The sequence below is a fragment of the Ornithodoros turicata genome, chromosome 1 (assembly GCF_037126465.1).
Source record: "Ornithodoros turicata isolate Travis chromosome 1, ASM3712646v1, whole genome shotgun sequence".
Taxonomy (NCBI): Eukaryota; Metazoa; Arthropoda; class Arachnida; order Ixodida; family Argasidae; genus Ornithodoros; species Ornithodoros turicata.
The window spans coordinates 5,361,144-5,378,320 of record NC_088201.1 but is presented as its reverse complement, the minus strand read 5'-3'; the positions used below and the strand labels follow the sequence as shown (position 1 = coordinate 5,378,320).

The 17,177-nt window shown below is 44.2% G+C and overlaps 2 protein-coding genes across 3 annotated transcripts; both read right to left on the bottom strand.

The window, feature by feature from the left end:
- Positions 1-67: 67 nt before the first annotated feature.
- On the bottom strand, positions 68-7,630 carry LOC135377371 (bridging integrator 3-like). Of its 2 annotated transcripts, none has more exons than XM_064609731.1 (7): positions 7,412-7,630; positions 6,706-6,760; positions 6,549-6,589; positions 4,770-4,906; positions 3,683-3,819; positions 2,089-2,412; positions 68-357 (listed from the first exon to the last, which is right to left on the bottom strand). In XM_064609731.1, exons 1-7 carry the CDS (start codon positions 7,417-7,419, stop codon positions 229-231), a joined length of 831 nt encoding a protein of 276 aa, XP_064465801.1. In that variant the 5' UTR covers positions 7,420-7,630; the 3' UTR covers positions 68-228. The 2 variants fall into 2 exon arrangements, with proteins under 2 accessions (XP_064465801.1, XP_064465803.1); XM_064609733.1 differs by having other exon boundaries at positions 4,770-4,831; positions 7,412-7,629.
- A 1,601-nt stretch (positions 7,631-9,231) lies between these two features.
- Positions 9,232-16,969, bottom strand: LOC135377370 (clathrin interactor 1-like). Its single transcript, XM_064609730.1, has 6 exons — positions 16,777-16,969; positions 16,204-16,671; positions 16,032-16,142; positions 15,860-15,971; positions 11,692-11,882; positions 9,232-10,902 (listed from the first exon to the last, which is right to left on the bottom strand). Exons 1-6 carry the CDS (start codon positions 16,815-16,817, stop codon positions 10,308-10,310), a joined length of 1,518 nt encoding a protein of 505 aa, XP_064465800.1. The 5' UTR covers positions 16,818-16,969; the 3' UTR covers positions 9,232-10,307.
- Between the last annotated feature and the right edge of the window lie 208 nt (positions 16,970-17,177).

The window sequence follows — 17,177 nt, the reverse complement described above, 5'->3', positions numbered from 1 at the left end:
ACCATGGATATAGATATCCCATGCTTTTGGCAAAAGTACGTATTCATACCACGACATGAGGCTGCAATGAGTGAGTATCACAACTTTAATGCTTTACACAGTGACAGACATATGGCAAGTACCCTTGTTATTCACATTTTTGTTGAACAAACCTGAGCTGCAAGATGTCAGTGTTCATAATAAATCTCAAAGAATGTACATCGTAAAACCGCCGTAAACTCCATTCTGCTACGTATCCTTTTCTACAATGGAGAGGGCACGTAATGCTGCCAGGCGTGAGGTGGCCCTTGCTTTCGTCGCAGGGATGTCAGGGAAGGCTTCGGCCGCTGCTGCAGCTGCTGCGCCCCAATGCAGTACCTTGCAAAAAGAGAAAGCAAATAATGCATATTTATGAGGAATGCTCAATTATTATCAGGTCTAAACAGAGAGCTGTTTCGAGGTGCAGCCGCCCCAAGCTCCTTCTCCACAGGGGGAGCTGCTTAATAAAAAAAAAAAAAAGGAAGACCACAAGCATCTATAGAACGGAATTGCAGGCCTTGATGGATTAATTGGTAACATGTCCGCCTTCTGGTCCCAAGGCTGTGGGTTCGAACCTGCGCAAGGACGTCAGCAGCTTGGTGATGTGTTAAAGGTCGCTTGTATGTTGTGAGCGACTTCAAATACGGGAAGGGGGTTGATGAGCTGAGACTTTGGCTAAAGAACCCTCATGAGTAAAATTAATCCACAGACCGATCACTGTGGCGTCACAGATGTCTTGAGACATAATGCCACAAGTTATTTATGCATACCTGCAGCATATTTATGCATTTTCTTAATGCAAACCATTCAAATATGAAAAACTCAATGAAAATTTGCGTTGTTTCATTCAGTACTTCGTGGAAAAAAAGGTGTTTGTTTTGCATCATATTTGCGTGGAGGGAGACGTAGCTACTTTAAAGGGGCACTAAAGGGGATTGGTGATTGTGGGTCTCATAGGCTACTGGGAGCAAATACATTCTGTACTCGATGCTCATTAGTTCAAATACACTCGTACTGCAACACAGAAAGAAGTATAATCACGCGCTATTTTGGGATGCGCATCGACTGTGAGATGTATGGAACAAAAAGTTTCGCGGTACAATGACGAACGAGTACGTCAGAATGACGAAAGATCCCATCCGCCAATGAAGAGGATGTATGGATTTGTAACAAGAATAGTTCCGCTCGAAATCGTATTTCTGTCACGAGCGGCTTGTAGAACATGCGATGCAAGAGATGGACTTCACAATCACACAACAGGGCTATTATAATAGTCCCAACATTGCTCTAGCCTCTGGTGCACAGGCATCTGCAATCTGAGCTCTGGCTACTACAGAATATGCGTCTCGACGAGGTGTATCTCTACACGTGGCAGCCAAGTCGAAGCTCCTCACACAGGGCGTTGATTGGACAAAGAAATGCGGGACGGGGCATTCCCGCAATACCCGTGTTTTCTTCGACAATTGGGTGCGCTGGAGGTGACGTACCCTTTAGGGTTGCCACCTTTCGTAGTGAAAAATACCGGCTGAGGGAAAGGGGGAAATGCTCGCGGGAAAGGGAAGTGGTGAGGGGTGGAAGAGCACACACAGAGAAAACCAGAGAGAGAGAGCTCAAGACAATAGGAGGAAAAGTGTTCCTGTATGTAATAATAACAATAATAACAGTAATAATAATGAGTAACTAAGGAAACAACTGGTGACTGCGCGGAGTTGGGTCTGTGGTCCAGATTTATTCAAGCTGTAGTGGAATGTTGAAGGGAAAAGCCCGCCCCATGAAAGGTTTTGAGCCGCAAATACCGGCAAAAGGCTGCCGGTATCACCCTCCTACCGGCAGAGCGAGCAAATAACCGGCTGTACCGGCATAATACCGGCCTAGTGGCAACCCTAGTACCCTTGACGTTTTTCAACTATTCGGAGGAAGGAAAGAGGAACCGATTAATTACAATTAATTACAACTGACGATCCCCGTTCCTCTTGCACTGTACAGTCATGGCGATGGCATATTTCGTACCGCGAAAAGAGATTTTTCCACTTTAGTGCCCCTTTAATGGAAACAATAATCTGCATGCACCTGAGCATGGAGCAGGGCCTCGAGGGACGGTCGGAAGGCTGCCAGGCAGCCCTGGTGAAGTTGAGGGAGATCGTGCTCCAGGAGGGCACCCTGCGTCACTTCCGCGGCACGTGCCGCCTCCAGGGACCGGCGGTACTCTCCCCTCCGAGCTAGCGTATTACCCGTGGAGGGCTCCCCGCGGGCTTCCAGGCGAGCTAGTCGTGATTCCAGCCTCAGCCGCTCCTGCACCGTCTGCTCCCTGCGGCGTAACGAGCTCTGTACTTCCGTAAAGAGGCCCTGCGACCGTTTCAAAGGGTCCACCAGGCAGCGGCGCACTGCAAGAACCTAGAGGATGGGAGGACATGTTACTTTAGCGACAAAACTGCTGCAAAAAAAAGGAACTGTAACCTTAATCTGTGCGACTTATGTCGGGTTTCACCAAAACTGGTTAACGTTGAACCGAGATCGAGGGTTGCTAAACTTCAAGTTAGCACTCAATTCGTTTTTACGAATGTTAGTTGATGACGTGATGAATGTTTCAGTGATAATCGCTCACTTTAGTGAAGCAGAGTTAAGCATTAAATTCAAGTTAAGGGACCGTTGATATCGGTGCAAATGCTAATCGGCGTTGGTGAAATCGGGCCTTAATCACTCAAAGTGCTTCATAGTGCATAGCTTCACCTAGTGGATTTAGGAATCACAATAAAGAGTAATTGACACTTTCATGTTCAGTCTGTGCCATATTTTAATACAGCTCTGTCATCTTACGAAGATATTTTTACGATTCAGCCACACACCAACGAAACTTTCAGGAGTGAGCATCAGAACACTTCCGGTCCGGTTAACTTACTGTCTATCATTTACCACATTCTAGCTAAAGCCCATGCTGTCCTATGGCTGTAATCTGCACCACATTAGTTGGGGCTGTCTGTGTGGCACACAATGTTCTGCCCAAGTAAGAGAGAAGCAGAGGGACAGCACATAACTCTCGAGGAAGCGGGTGTTTTAGGCCGAATACCTGTTCGACACAGAGGGCCACGGCGCCGGTATACACAGAATTTCTTTGCAGACAAGACCCTCGAAACTGAGAGGGCCTCAAGGTGGAGCGGTGGTGAACACGCTGCGTGCTGCTCATTTATTACGCAAAAGACTGCACTAATTCTAAGCAGTTGCTAAGCTGTAGCCGACATGAGCTGGCAAAAATACAGACAAAGAGTACGCTTCGATACGACCAGACGTGAAAAAAATTCTGAAATTCTAATTTTCGTCAGACTAAGTAAAATACTCTGTAATGCTATTTATTTCTGTTCTGTTCTTTTTTCTCACTTCACTCCAATTATCAAAAAAAAAAATTTTGCTTCTGACATCTCTCTATTGCCATTCAATCCCTGTCATCTTCTACTGTGACCACAATTGTGATACAGAGAGAGTACTCTCGACCCCGATTAGAATTGTCAAAGCTGGTTTCTAGCTACTATCCCCTAGTTAGTTAACCACTTGCGGTGTCTTACACCGTAATGTGCGGTCTTGACGAACCAGCCAGCCTCATTCCATCCCAAACTTTATTCTTCTCCCGCTCATGCCGTGATGGCCATAACTATTCCGATAGACTCACATGGTCTTCGACTGCATTGTCCATCTCTGAGGCGAATCCCAACCAGTCCTCGAGGAGACGACGCAGTTCTTGCCGGTCACGGCACAGCTCACCGTTTGCGAGGTCACCGGCTAGCTTTTTTTCGCATCGGTACAAGGCTAAGAAAGAAGAAGAAAGGAAACACAATATACGCTAAGACCTGCTGAAAAAATGCAACAACTTATATATATACCTTCGAGGTGCCCAAAACCTGCACATACAAATAATACCCTGTATGTTTTACTGGGGCAGGATTATGTAGGTTTATCAACGCATCTCGAGTCATGGAACACGAGCATTTGTCATTTTGTGCTTATCCATTAACTTTCTTGGAAATAATGATGTTATGGCAATATTAAATGCAGGCAAAGAACGACGACTTTATTTTGGGACGATGATTTTCGTCAACTAAGTGTGGAAAGATGAGGAAGCTGGTTGGCGGACACGATTAATGCTCTTTTTAGTTGTGTGGTGTGCGCTTTTAATTCATCTCTAGACTTTCATCACCTTCATGCTAGCTCAAGCTAAAACATGTTTACGTGACAAAGTTTAATGCAACTTTGTTTTAAAAAGACAACACGCTTGAGATGGTAAGAATTTCTGAGGCACACAAAATATTTGTTTGCGCAAAATACAGTAAGAATGAAGTCAATACATTTGTACAGATACATTTATGTCGCGGAAATGCATGTCACTGTAGGAAAAGAGTCAATACCCACGCATCTAAAATGTCAGTCAAAATATGCATTTACACGCACATTATAAGAGGGAAAAAAAAACTTAATGAAACGGGGACACGAAGGCACGATCTTGTACGGCATCGTAGTTTGTCTTGCAAGCACTCCGCTATGGCACGGCGTTTTCCTATGCTTTGCAACGTTAACACAAGAGGGCTTTGCGTGCACCCCACTTTCTACGGAGTGGCAGTGGAAGATATATGTCCTTAAAATTGTCTACGCAACTATTTTAAAGAACCAAGAAAATGACAACCAGCCAAAAAAGAAAAAATTATGGAGAGGGGGGGGGGTCACTGGCATCGTTTTTGCAGCTCCTACAAAGTATTTCTTACCGAGCATGAGATCCTCATACTTCCTGGCTTGTTTGTGCAGCTTCTTTGTGTCTGCCTCCAGCCTGCATGATTCGAGGGACTCAGAGTCTGGCTCCACAGCGAAAAACTTCACAGTGTCCTCGTCCTTGTCAAACCCCCTTCATGCAGTACAAAAGTTAAACAAATATCTGCAGGCCCTCCTTCACGACGAGTCGTGTCGATTAGACGTAAGGGATGGTTATGTGTGTATCGACGTTAACCCGCAAGAAAAGATTGTCGTGGATGGGGATGGGTACCAAGATGTATCAGCAAAAACGCAAGAGTGATGGTGTAGCTCTCACCGCAGCACTAGAGCTGCTAATTTTTTTTTCATACGTGGCACCTTTGAGATTTGGCACCTGCTTGTGACAACCAATAAGGATGATTGCAACAAGTGTCAACATTGTAGCACTGCCGACAGTATCGGTTACCTCCTCGAAAAAGTTTTGAAAATTTTCGGAAAAGTGAGAAGTGCTCGATACTTGTGACAGCGATAGGTTTTTTAATAATTTGATTAAATTTGACAATTTTATAAGGTGTACGCGCACAGATCTCAGGCACTAAAATCCGAAATTTAGCCACATAAAACAGCGCACAGGAAATGGAGAAAGACGCGTGGCAAGGAATATGGAATAAGGAAGAACCAACGATCACGTGTAAGATGATAAGGGTAGTTTATGGAGTCACCGATTTTTGTGGAGTGATGCTTTTTTGCATGTAATCGTCGCATAAAGTTCAGCCCTGTATGTCAGTTGCATTCAGTGTTGTACCCGTTACCGAAATATGGTATCGCGATACCGATACTCGTTACTTGAGTAAAAAGTATCGAAATACCGATATCGATACTTCTTTTGTAAAGTAACGAAGTACCGCTACCGTTACTAAAAAAAGTAATGCGATACTTTGGGCGATACTTTTGTTTGAAATACGGAGATGGTGCAACATGGAAATATTGCTTACGTGAACAGTTCTGCAGTGAAAAGACAGCATATTTCATATATAGCTCGGAAACGTTATGCTTGACTTTTAGCAATAGCTGGTTCTTGAAATCGTCTTCTGTCATCCTTGCAAGCTGTGGTGTCTCTGGCAGCTGACAGAGGCCAGTGTGACAATTACGTTAGCGTCAGGCCCACACATACCATGAAGTCCAATGACCGAGGAATCCTATCTGAAGTTTACAATGCCACAGTATATGTGAGTGTGACTCAGTGCGGCACGGCAGCTTAGCAGTGGAATTTAGAGCGCACTGTTAAAGAACTTGACCTCTGTTCGTTGACCTCAACTCTTTTGTTGAACACAGCGTGGTTATTTCCTTCAGTTTCAAAGAAAAACGGTGAACACGTGTTTGGTATAATTTCATAATTCCGGTTACGGAGAACGTAGGCGTGTCCACAAGCTTCTTGTCGAGGGCTAGGCGGACCATTGACAATGAATAAGAGTAAGAAATATACTCGGTGAAGAAAGGGTGGGGCACTAAAAAGTATCGATATCGGTAACGATGCGTTACCATAAATGCGTAACGGAAATACTTTTCCGATACTGATTTTAAAAAGTATCGCCGATACGCACTCCGATACCGAAAAAGTATCGATTACTGTAACGGCGTTACTTGTAACGGCGATACGTACAACACTGGTTGCATTGTAGTATTGATATTCACTCATGCGGTAGTTTCCAAAAAGATGTATCACTTGTCGCATCTCTGCTATATAAATGTTAAATATTTTATGTTAATTCTCAGGCACCACATGGCGCACACACCTCACAAACTTAGAGATATAGACTTCCACATGTTTTTCATCCTGAAAAGGAGAAGAAAAACAATCACTCAGAATCCAGTCCTTGTTATCAGTGAGGAGGATGAAACGAAGCATCAAGATACCAGGATTCTGTTAGATATAATTCTACCCCGTCTTACCGGAGGCCCAGTAGTTATGGGAGGCGTACGCGCCGCCGAACGCCTCAGGGGGTTCCTGCAAGACGTCCGAAACGTCTCATTAGGTTCCTATTTATAACATGTCATCCGCACAAAGTGATGGCACAAATGTCAATGGATTTGTTTGTTCAACAAACCACAATTCTCGCAGGCATACGTGAACTACATGAACACTTCTTCGACGCAGGTAGCAACCTGCTTGCACCCTCTAAACAGCTCAGTTTCCGTGGCCCATGTGTAATACATGCAGGGTGTGCGCAGATGAACTCCAGTCGCTCTCAGATACACGTGCATATGCCACTGGAGTTTATTTGCGCACACTCTGTATAAATATGTAACATAACTATCCCCAAAACCTCATCTCCACCCCACAGCTGTATCACAGGAAGGGCGGCCCCTCGGTTACAAAGAACTAGTGGAAACGACTCTTTTGAGGAACAATATGCGGGAGTGACTCTGCGATTGTTCCTGGACAGTCCGCATCCAGTCAGTTAATTCTCTCTTGCGCTCTGTGTGATGTAAATAAACCTTGTAGTGACCTCATCAACCGGTCCTTCATCATCACCCCCTCCACGTCAAGCCATCACGCAAAGTTACAAATATGTATTAACAATGTGGTATTACATGAGCGTGGTGTGGAGACGACGAAGCACCTAGCCTTGGAAATCTCCGCTCGCTTTCCACTTACCAGCTCATTAAAATTCTAAGACGTGAGAGAGGAGGTTGATCGGGCCACTCTTGCCGCTCTTACTTCTTATCGTGGCAACATTTCCACATCCAAAACTGACAGTGACACACATCCAATTTAAAAAGGTGCAATTTTTAGAAGGACGAGTCCGAGCAAAAATAAATGACCGCGAAGCCCGTGGAGTTCACACTTGGGAGAGCGGAGTGTTTTGCAACCACTGATTTGTGGTTACAAGTGGTTACAAGCAACACGGAGTCGGTAAATTGTAAGTCTGTAATTGTAACAAAAAAATTTAGCAACACTCACCTTTACGTTACTGATTGTGCGACGAAATATGTGGCCGTTCAATGATTACCGTGCAATCTTTACTGTGAGCGTTAGCGTATAGTCATGTTGAGCAGCTGGCCACATACGTCATTCAGGATGCCATGGCAACGAGTAAACAAACCGGTTGTTGCGCTTTGCAAGCTCAGCGGTTTCAGATTGCAGTAAGGAACAGACGTCGACACTTTTTTTGTTTTCGTATGCCGTAACTCGGCACTTTTCCAGCGAATTCGAGACACGTCAACTGTCAACTGCGATCCTTGCTGAAGCATATTTGCCAGACGTGCAATTCCCAGCGATTTGGACTGTATACATCTGGGTTTGTGTATTTTCTCCCTAACTGTCGTCAGTTTGCTTGATCACAGTTGCCTCACGACGTAAAGCCAAATATAATCATTATAAATTTGCTTCCAGCATCACAAGGGAATCATGTCCCAATTGCAAGAAGTAATACCCAGCCGGGGCGTGCTCTGCCAAGAAATACCACGTTCTTCTCCCGTTGTCTGCAAGCCAAAACTACTACCCCTTCCTACAGTATCCCTCGAACAGCTGGAAAAACTCCAACGCAAAGCAGAAGAAGAAGCACGAAAGCAACTCGACACTCAAAACACGAATGCTTAGGACGAAATGTCAGTTTTGAAGCTAGCGTTTGCAGTTGGTGTCACTGACATTTGTTCATAAGAAGCTAGGTGGGGATAACACATTCACTATGAAGAACTGGCTATGTGCACCACTTTGTTGCAAAAACTCGCGTAGATATGTATTTCAAAAGCAATCACCTGAGAGGAAATTTCTTGTTTCTACAGTAGTTCCTTGTGACGACCTGAGTTACAATAATAAATGAAACTTCAAATGCTTGCCTACAGTGATTTATCCGAACCCCCTCCCCCCCCCCCCCCAAAAAAAAAAAAATCTGGGCATACCCCCTAAAATTTTGTCTGATTGCACAATATTTTGTCAAAAGCATGTAGATACACTTTCCTGAGGACGAAATTCTAGGTAAACCACTGCTTGCCTCCATTTCTTAGAAATCAGTGAACAACTGCATGGTAGTTTGTTTGTACAGACTTGTCAAACCATCATCATCAACCCATGAGAGCATGCATTATTCGCTCCGAGATCGAACGGTGTCGGCGCGCTGCGGAGAACTGAGAACTACCGCAGTGTGGACGCGTCGTCTGCTTTTACACGCTTATTCTGCGTTCAGTGCAGTAGGTGGAGCATTGGGGAACCGAACAGTATCGTACCATCGTGGCACAAGTGATCTTCCGGTGAATATACACAAGGGTTACGGAAAAGAACCATCAACTCCGAACATCGGCCCATGGCCAGTTATCCACACTAGAATGGTGAGTGTCGCCCCCCATAGGTCGATCTCGCAGCGAATAGCCCGCTGTCAAAGCTTGGCAGTTGTTCTGCATGCTAGGGAACCCAAAGCCAAGCCACCTACCACCACATTCACTACTGCTAGCGTACAGCGGCACAACAGAGACCTATGACAGCCCAGAAAAATTTATTGGGCAAGATAATCCTTGTTCACATAAACAGTACCCACGAATAAAAAAAAGGCATAACAAAGAATTAAGAGCAGTCTCAACCGAGCAAAAAATTAAGCAAAGCAAAAACCAATGACAGCCATTACATGCATAAAAAGTATAAAAATACAAGTACGTAGAGACAGGCTTTCCTTTCAAAGGCAACACCCTATTCGACAAACACGACGTGAAACAAAGGTGGCGATACCTGACCCAATCACAGACAATACCTTTAAGGTAACCTCAAAACATGCACAAGGTGTAGTATGTACATATAAATCTATGTTATGGGTTGGTTTCATCACTTTGTGACGCCAGCGGGGCTCAGTTTTGTGTGTTCCGCCAGTATGTGGATCGCTGCTATGCAGCCAGAAATTGTACAAGTTGTAATCACGGCTCGTGTTCTTTATACATCATTCCTCATATTTCATACTCATTTTGTAGAATACGAAGGAAAAAAAGTTTGCATGAAATGAAACACTCAGCATAAGTGAACCGGCATGATCTCGCCCCACGTAGAACTGTTTCACGCATCCGTCTCTACAATTTACGACTTACAGAGTGCACTGGACGCGCATACTGATGGCACAGACAAAACTGCGTCACAAACGAAGGAGAACCCATTTAGAAAAAAATAATAATTTTCTTTAGCGAACAACAGATCAACAAGACACAGGTCATCTCGGAAACAGACAACGGGGGAAAAGTACAACACGCCAATCATGCACCCCCCCCCCCCATGTTGTTGCAAGCGAACGAGCGTGTACACAAAGCGACCCCTGCTGGACTTTCATGACTATTACACGCAGCACTGAACAGTGAAGCCATTGTGTTCCTTTATTAAAAAGACGGATTTCCCGTCAACAGCCACAGGTACGAGCAGCCTTTCTCATTGGTTAGGTCACCACCCTTGCAGTTAGAAAAAAATTTTTTTTTTTTTTTTGCTCGGGCTGCCTAGGTTATGTGGATAGGTAGAGTGGAAGACGCGGCCGCTCTGCCCCACCCGTGGAATGCTCGATAACCTCTCCGTCGGTGTATCAGTGGGGCCAGGTTGGTCTTCCCGCCAGCTGGTTCATCGAGGGGGCCTGCGCCTTGGCGTACTTGTTGGCCAGGCTCAGATTGTCCACGCTAATGTTGATGCTGCCCGTGTTGCTCCACGTGTTGTTCGCGCCTCCGCCGTCGGCCGCCATGGGCGAAGTGGGGCAGCCGAACAGGGACTGTGGCGTGGACTGCGGCATGAGAACTGGGGTCGTGGGCGTGAGCGGAGAGGACATCATTCCCGGGTTCGTCGGAGGAAACGTTGGACTCTGCATCGTCACGTGCTGCATCGAAGGGCTCTGTACTAGGGAGCTCTGCATTAGAGGGTTTGGCATGGTGGGACTTTGCATCAAGGTGTTCTGCATGGGAAACAGCCCGTGCGGCATCGGTCGCTGTAGCATGCCCGGGGGGCCCACGTGTTGCTGAGGGGGCATTGTGAGAAGCTGGGATACGGGTGGGCCTAGGAGATTCCCTGTTGCTTCCAGCGGGCTTTGAGGTAGCCTCGCGGGGGCAGGCGACTGCAGGGGGGTGTCCAGTAAGTCGGGGCTCGAAGCTGCCGTGCGGAACGAGGCGAAGTCGGAGAAATCGTCGTGGCTGTACGAGGGGGAGAGAAGAAAGAGTGGAAGCAGGTCTTGACATCACGCAAGCACTCTGTGAACACTTTCATAGAATGAGTGAATGCTACCCCACCTCCAGTACTGACGACCCTGCCTTCAAGAATTTTGCAAACGGAAGACATTTGACGATTAATGCAAAATGCAAGATCCCACAAGCCCAAGGATGGCCGACAATGGAGGAGGTGATGCACAAACTTTGAAGTAGTGGGGAATTGAAAAGCGAATGAAGAAGCCAAGACTAGCCAATGGATCAGAAATTCATTTACAGTAGTTCCAAGAACAACCATGCCTTTTGTGTCTGCAAGGTGGATGGGATGTAAGAATTACCTACACATGACGCATTAGAGAGCTCAAATTTTTCGTGTGCACCATTTTGTGCCAAAAGATTGCCGGTAACTGAATAAGAAAGAGGTACTCGAAGACCCCCTTTTTTTTAGTTGTAACCAACTGTAACTAATTTTGTGAATTATTTTTCATGATAGTTTGACATGTAACTTGAAATAAAAAAAAAAAAAGGACTGTGTTGGATACAACAGAGCTCCCTGTGACTTTTATTATGCGCTGCAGTTGCAATGCATGTCGTTACTTCCAGTGAGTAGTTTTGACAACTTACACTACATCACTATGACAGGATAGGTGTGCACTAGCAGACAAGAGCCAGCCATGTGCGTAGTTCCACTGAACCATTTTGATGAAGTATGGTTACTCTTGTAACTTGCATCGTGTGACTCAGCAGCAGATAAAGGCCAGTAACTCGGATACCTACCTAGCAGTCGCTGTCACGGCATTGGTAGCAGCCCCTTGAAAGTCGCTGAAGTCCGCAAAGTCCTCGTTGGCTGCAAGAGATGTGTCGCCGGAGGTTGTGCCATTGCTCGGCCACTTCTCCTTATTAGATATGTCCGTCGTATCGCACAGGAGGTCACCTCCTGATGCTTTCGAAGGACTTCTTTGAGGGCTCTGCAACCGGTACTCTTAGTACTCAGTACCCCACATAAAAGTGTCTCTCAAGTTCATGTTCCTTTAGAAACTTAGTAAGCAACAACCAAACCAACACGAGCGACACATGATGCCGCCATGCTGCTTGATCGTATTATAAATACAGAGGTGGAGTTAAATGCTTAAGTAATAGAACAAATACATTATGGACCACTTTCCACTAAAATTATCAATTCCACTTTCAGACAGTGAATGTGTTACTAGCCAACTAAAAGTTATACAAGATGCATAGATTATGCAAAGTTTCTGCAACTCTTCACTAAATACATATGAGAGCTCGCAATCCACACAAAAGTTAACGAAAAATGTGCGAATATTAAAAAATACAAAGAGCTTTAAGTGAATCTAGCTTTCAGGTCCAAGCAGGTCAATATGACAGTCCAGTATGTCCATGGATGACAGACGAGATTTTAACAACTTTGAAATAGAATTATTGGTGTCATAAACAACATCGGTTTACGTTGTTTATGACACCAATGTTTGGTGTCATATTTTTGATGTCATATGTTTGGTGTCAAAAGAGAAACGTAATTTATATTACAGAAATCATTTCAACTAATACTACTGTAACTATTCAATTCAACTTGTACAAGATCAAAAGTTAGAATATCACAGTATGATAATTCAGAATTCTACGGATCCTCACAAGACCTGGCAGATTGTCAAAGCAATCCTTGGTAAAAAATGTACAGACACATATCCTACCTATTGTTAACGATGGGGTCGACACATTATGTAACAATTTTAACAAATTCTTCACCAGTGTTTTGGGCCATTACTGGCAAACAAAATTGTTAGTCACGACGAGCCTTTACATTACGTAAAAGCCAACATACCCAAGACATTTTCATTACATGTTGGTACAGACAGCGAAGTGATAAATATTGAGAAGAATTATAATGACAATCTAACCATGAATGTTATGAAAGATAATATTGGTTTTCTATGTCCTGTATTGGTCAACCTATTCAACAGCACCATTGGCTCGAGCAACTTATCCAGTCATACTCATGATTGGTAGTTGTACCAGTGCACAAGGGTGATTGTGACAAGGGTGTTCGATAAGGTTATCAACCTATCACCCTGGTTATCACCCTGTTCCTACACTTAGTGCCCTGAATATTGTATTTTGAAAAGCTAAAAACTGCAAGACTTAGAAAATTTCTGGAGGATAACAAATTAATCAGTAGCAATCAACATGGTTTTCGGGAGTCCAAGTCGACTGCAACAAAAGTTGTATCTGCAGCACAGATTACTAACTCTGCTTTAGATAATGGCAAAATTTTAACAGCTTTTTAGTTGAATTTTATTTGAACGGCAAAAATTTGTGTCGGTCTTTTTCCGGATATTGCAAAAGCATGTGGTACAGGAACTTGTGACATTTTTATTTAAGAAATCGTGGAAATTACTTAGCAAACAGGGCACAAGTAGTCAACATAAATGAATCGGAGTTGGCCGTGTTACAGGTACACAAGGGGGCCCCACAGGGATCTGTACTGGGGCTTATCTTCTTTCTGTTGTACATAAACAACTGTATGCAGATGCTGCTGCATTATTTTTTTACAGATACTTGTACTAAAAACATTCAGTCCAAGATAACTCAAGGTACTTCTCGGCTATTGAGATGGTTAAAAGCGGATGTTCTAACATTAAATCTTACAAAAACAAATTATCTGTTTTTTTGTTTTGTTTTTTCTATCATATCATAAAATCTTCTATTCGAATAATTTTGCAATGTAGATAAGCTATACAGAGATAGGGCGTGTAGACAGCATCACATTTTTGCAATGGCATCTTCATTCTGCTAAACTCTTGCATGCATGCGGTGTTCTACTTTCGGCAAGAGGGTTGTTCCTATTATCCGTAATGTGATCAGTATATTTTTCCCTTGTGCAATGTCATCTGGTATATTGTTTAAAATCGTGGGGTAATACTCATAAGACCTACCTAGCAATTAGAGCTTTTATCATTAGAATATATAATACTTATTAGTATTATCGCTTTAGAACATATCTAGCACCCTTGGAAACTGCAAAAGCACGCTCTCTGTATCTTGCCAAATTCACATCCCAGACAGACAAGTTCTGTGTTGTTCAAAACTTCAAAAATCCTACCATTTGACCAACCCTGTTAGGAAAGATGCCTTTGGCTTGTCCAAAAGTGCACTTTCAACAAGGAACTTGTTGTTGGCGTATAATTCACTTCAGTTACCCGCACTAGTCAAACAATACTATCACATCATTTCAAAACCCAGTTGCTTACAAATGTATATGAAAATATACTTTTGGGACATCATGGCACACTCAAGTGGAACTCGTTACCGGGCTCGGTTGCAGGACCCAATAACTTTCAGCTCACTGTCAGGAGATACCTATCCTATATAGATGATCAATAAAGGAAGGATTAAGACATAGCTATCTATGCTATGCAGTCACTTATTCTTTGTATACATGATGCTTCTAAGTATGTTTTTCTTCATGTATGTATATATTATTACGTATTTCTTCGTAGCTGCCAGGGGCTGTCAGATAGAGCGTGCATATTTTTTTCTTTCCACACATCGCACTGGCATATGTGTTGATCCGTATGAATTTTTACAGTATTTATGCTCTATATGTTGGCAACAAATACGGAAATGTTTTTTTTTTCTCCACATCCGCACTGCCTGTAAACGTGATCTGAAACGTCTCGCTGGCAACACATTGCACAATTATTCGTAAAACAACATCAACGTCAAGTGCAAAAAGAAGAAAGAAAGAAAAGGAGCAAAAAAAAAGGAAGCCTCAAACATGCATGAAGATTTCTAAAACAATAACAAACTCTAAACTATTATTAAGTAGGCTAAAATTAAGGCAAAGCCCAACAGCAGGCAAATCCCTGCGTGCTCTGCAAACACCGCCGCGATCCCATCCACCCAAATGTGGAAGACAATGGTTATGCCACACAAGACATATTATCTTTCAATGCTGGAGTCTTATCACAGGGTTCACAGCTCCCTGTAAATGGAGATAAGCAGCTCCTGTGAATGTTGTGCAGTAATCGTATCTAAGTGCCAGAATGCTTCTCATTGTCTACGTTAGTCCTTCACTGTAAGCACGCATCAAACACACAGCAGAATCGCTGCAAGTTTAATGTTTGCCACTCGGTGAAGTGCAGAATCTGCACGAATGCATGTCACTCGTTAAAATTGTTTGGGGATGGTCCACTTGTTGCTGTTTTTGTCGTTTCAACATCTACAAAAACTAAGAAACAAATGCATATGTGCTTGCGGATGCTATTTTGCAAGTAAGAGACAACGTGTCTTACCCGAATGAAGACATGTTTACAGACTATCAACTGATACATGATATGACATAATACTCGAAAGAACAAAACACATTAATGATGATGATGATGATGATTCGGGTTTTAATGGCCATAGTGTGCCAAAACAGTGGTTGAAAAGGTACTTGTGGTAAATTAAGAATAAATTATTACGCTAAAAACAGCACATTATTTAAACTGGCCATAAAACACAACACATTAATGATACAAGTAACACCGTAATGAGTTTTCGTCTTCGTCACAATATAATACAGAAAACAGAGAACACACCCCCTAACAACAAAGCAGGTACAACAGCAATTGTATTCCTTCATAAAGTGCTGGTTGAAATATCTGGACACAGGGCGTTATATTTTCGTCCATAACAAACTTCATGAAGCTCGAGAAATTGCAAGAAGATCACAGCTGTTTACGTTTGAACAATGCATAAAAACAATAATCAAACAATAGCTCAAACCCAGTTCGCAAGAACTCTGGCCATTAAAAGAAGAAAAGACTCTCCTCTTACTGAAACTGAATCACTTCTTCAATGTATGTGTATGAGAGCATCTCACCTTCGCATACTCTACCTCAGTCAGTCAGCACTATAAACTAAATCACATAAAGAAGCTCACCTCCTTGCCAAAATTGGCAGCTGCTCCCAGGTCGATCTTCTTCGAAGTTGCCTTCCACGTACTCTTGGGTTCATCCTTATAAGGCGCCCTATCCGAATCGCCCTCGTCGTTGCTATTAGAAGTCGTGCTGTAGCGAATCCTGCCCATATATATTCCACGAGCGTCGACTCACCTGTTCTCGGGCGAGTCCTCGAAACTGGATCGCCGTCTGCTAAATCGCGATCCCGTACCACTGCCCAACTCAAAATCATCCATGTCACCTTTCTTCCGATCGGCATACCGACTGCATGAATTGAACGCAATGAACGGAGGAATTGGGCCAACAGGAAGGTGAGTGCACTTACCTAAAACCTAACGACTCTCCCGACAGGCCGATGTATTTGTCCTTCGCTTTCTTGGCCTTTTTACGCTCTTCGCGTAGCCGATCGTCATCCTGAATAAAGTCGATGAGGTCGCGCACTTTTTGCCGTACGTTCAGTCCCTGGTCTTTGCCTAGCTCGTCGATACACGTGTAATTCTCGAGGCTCCGCAAGTCGTAGATGTGTTCTCGCGACGAAGTGACCACACGCTCGGAGCCGTTGCGCACCAGGTAATCGAGCAGCAGGAGACCTTTATAGGGCCTCCTGTAGTTGCGCTTGTTGTCTTGTAAGATTCGCTTCCAGAGCATACCCATAACCTCTGGAAAGTTGTCGTAGGAGAAGGTCGCCTGTGCTATCTCTTGCATCAACTGTCCGGGTGGTCCCCAAGCCTGGTCGTTGGTCGCCTCCCGCACTTTGGCCTCCATCTCCGTGTAATTCATCACCATGTTTGTGCTGCGCCAAGAGACACCGCGTTAGAGAACAACCTTTGGCAGGTAGGCGGCCGCAACGGGACCCCAGGAAATGCCTAGGCCTACCAACCATCAGGAGCCCACTTACGCCTTGTCCACAATCTCCCTGATCTTCCATGGCATGTTCATGGTGCTTGGACGGAGTCGTATACCACCTGGTCACGCCGGGTCACTGGGCGAGCTTCAACTCGGAGCCGACGTACCAACTTCTCGGTTCCAAGCGCTAAGTTACGACATGAGAGAGATGGCCACCCTATCACGTGACGTCATCTCGCCAGTGACGCCAACGACCGTGAGCCCATTCCCGTTTTTACTTCCGGAGTCGCACGGTGCTCTCACAGGTGTTGCACACTTCCTTCCGATGCGTTTAAACGTTTAAAGCTTCTGCAACGACATTTATTGACAGCAGAGTAGCAACGTAAACAGTCAATACGATGTATTACTATGAAACCTGGATAAGTTATTTGTGAGTTGAGTGAATAGAATGTT

Excerpts from the sequence above, each read along its gene's own strand:
- LOC135377371 (XM_064609731.1), bottom strand. Across the intron at positions 4,907-6,548 it reads TATATCTCTAAGTTTGTGAG|GGGGTTTGACAAGGACGAGG; the intron begins GTGTGTGCGCCA and ends TACTGCATGAAG. Across the intron at positions 2,413-3,682 it reads ACAATGCAGTCGAAGACCAT|GTTCTTGCAGTGCGCCGCTG; the intron begins GTGAGTCTATCG and ends CCCATCCTCTAG.
- LOC135377370 (XM_064609730.1), bottom strand. The coding sequence starts at position 16,817 with ATGAACATGCCATGGAAGATCAGGGAGATTGTGGACAAGGC. Across the intron at positions 16,143-16,203 it reads GGAGAGTCGTTAGGTTTTAG|TCGGTATGCCGATCGGAAGA; the intron begins GTAAGTGCACTC and ends CAATTCATGCAG. Across the intron at positions 10,903-11,691 it reads GCCGTGACAGCGACTGCTAG|CCACGACGATTTCTCCGACT; the intron begins GTAGGTATCCGA and ends CCCCTCGTACAG.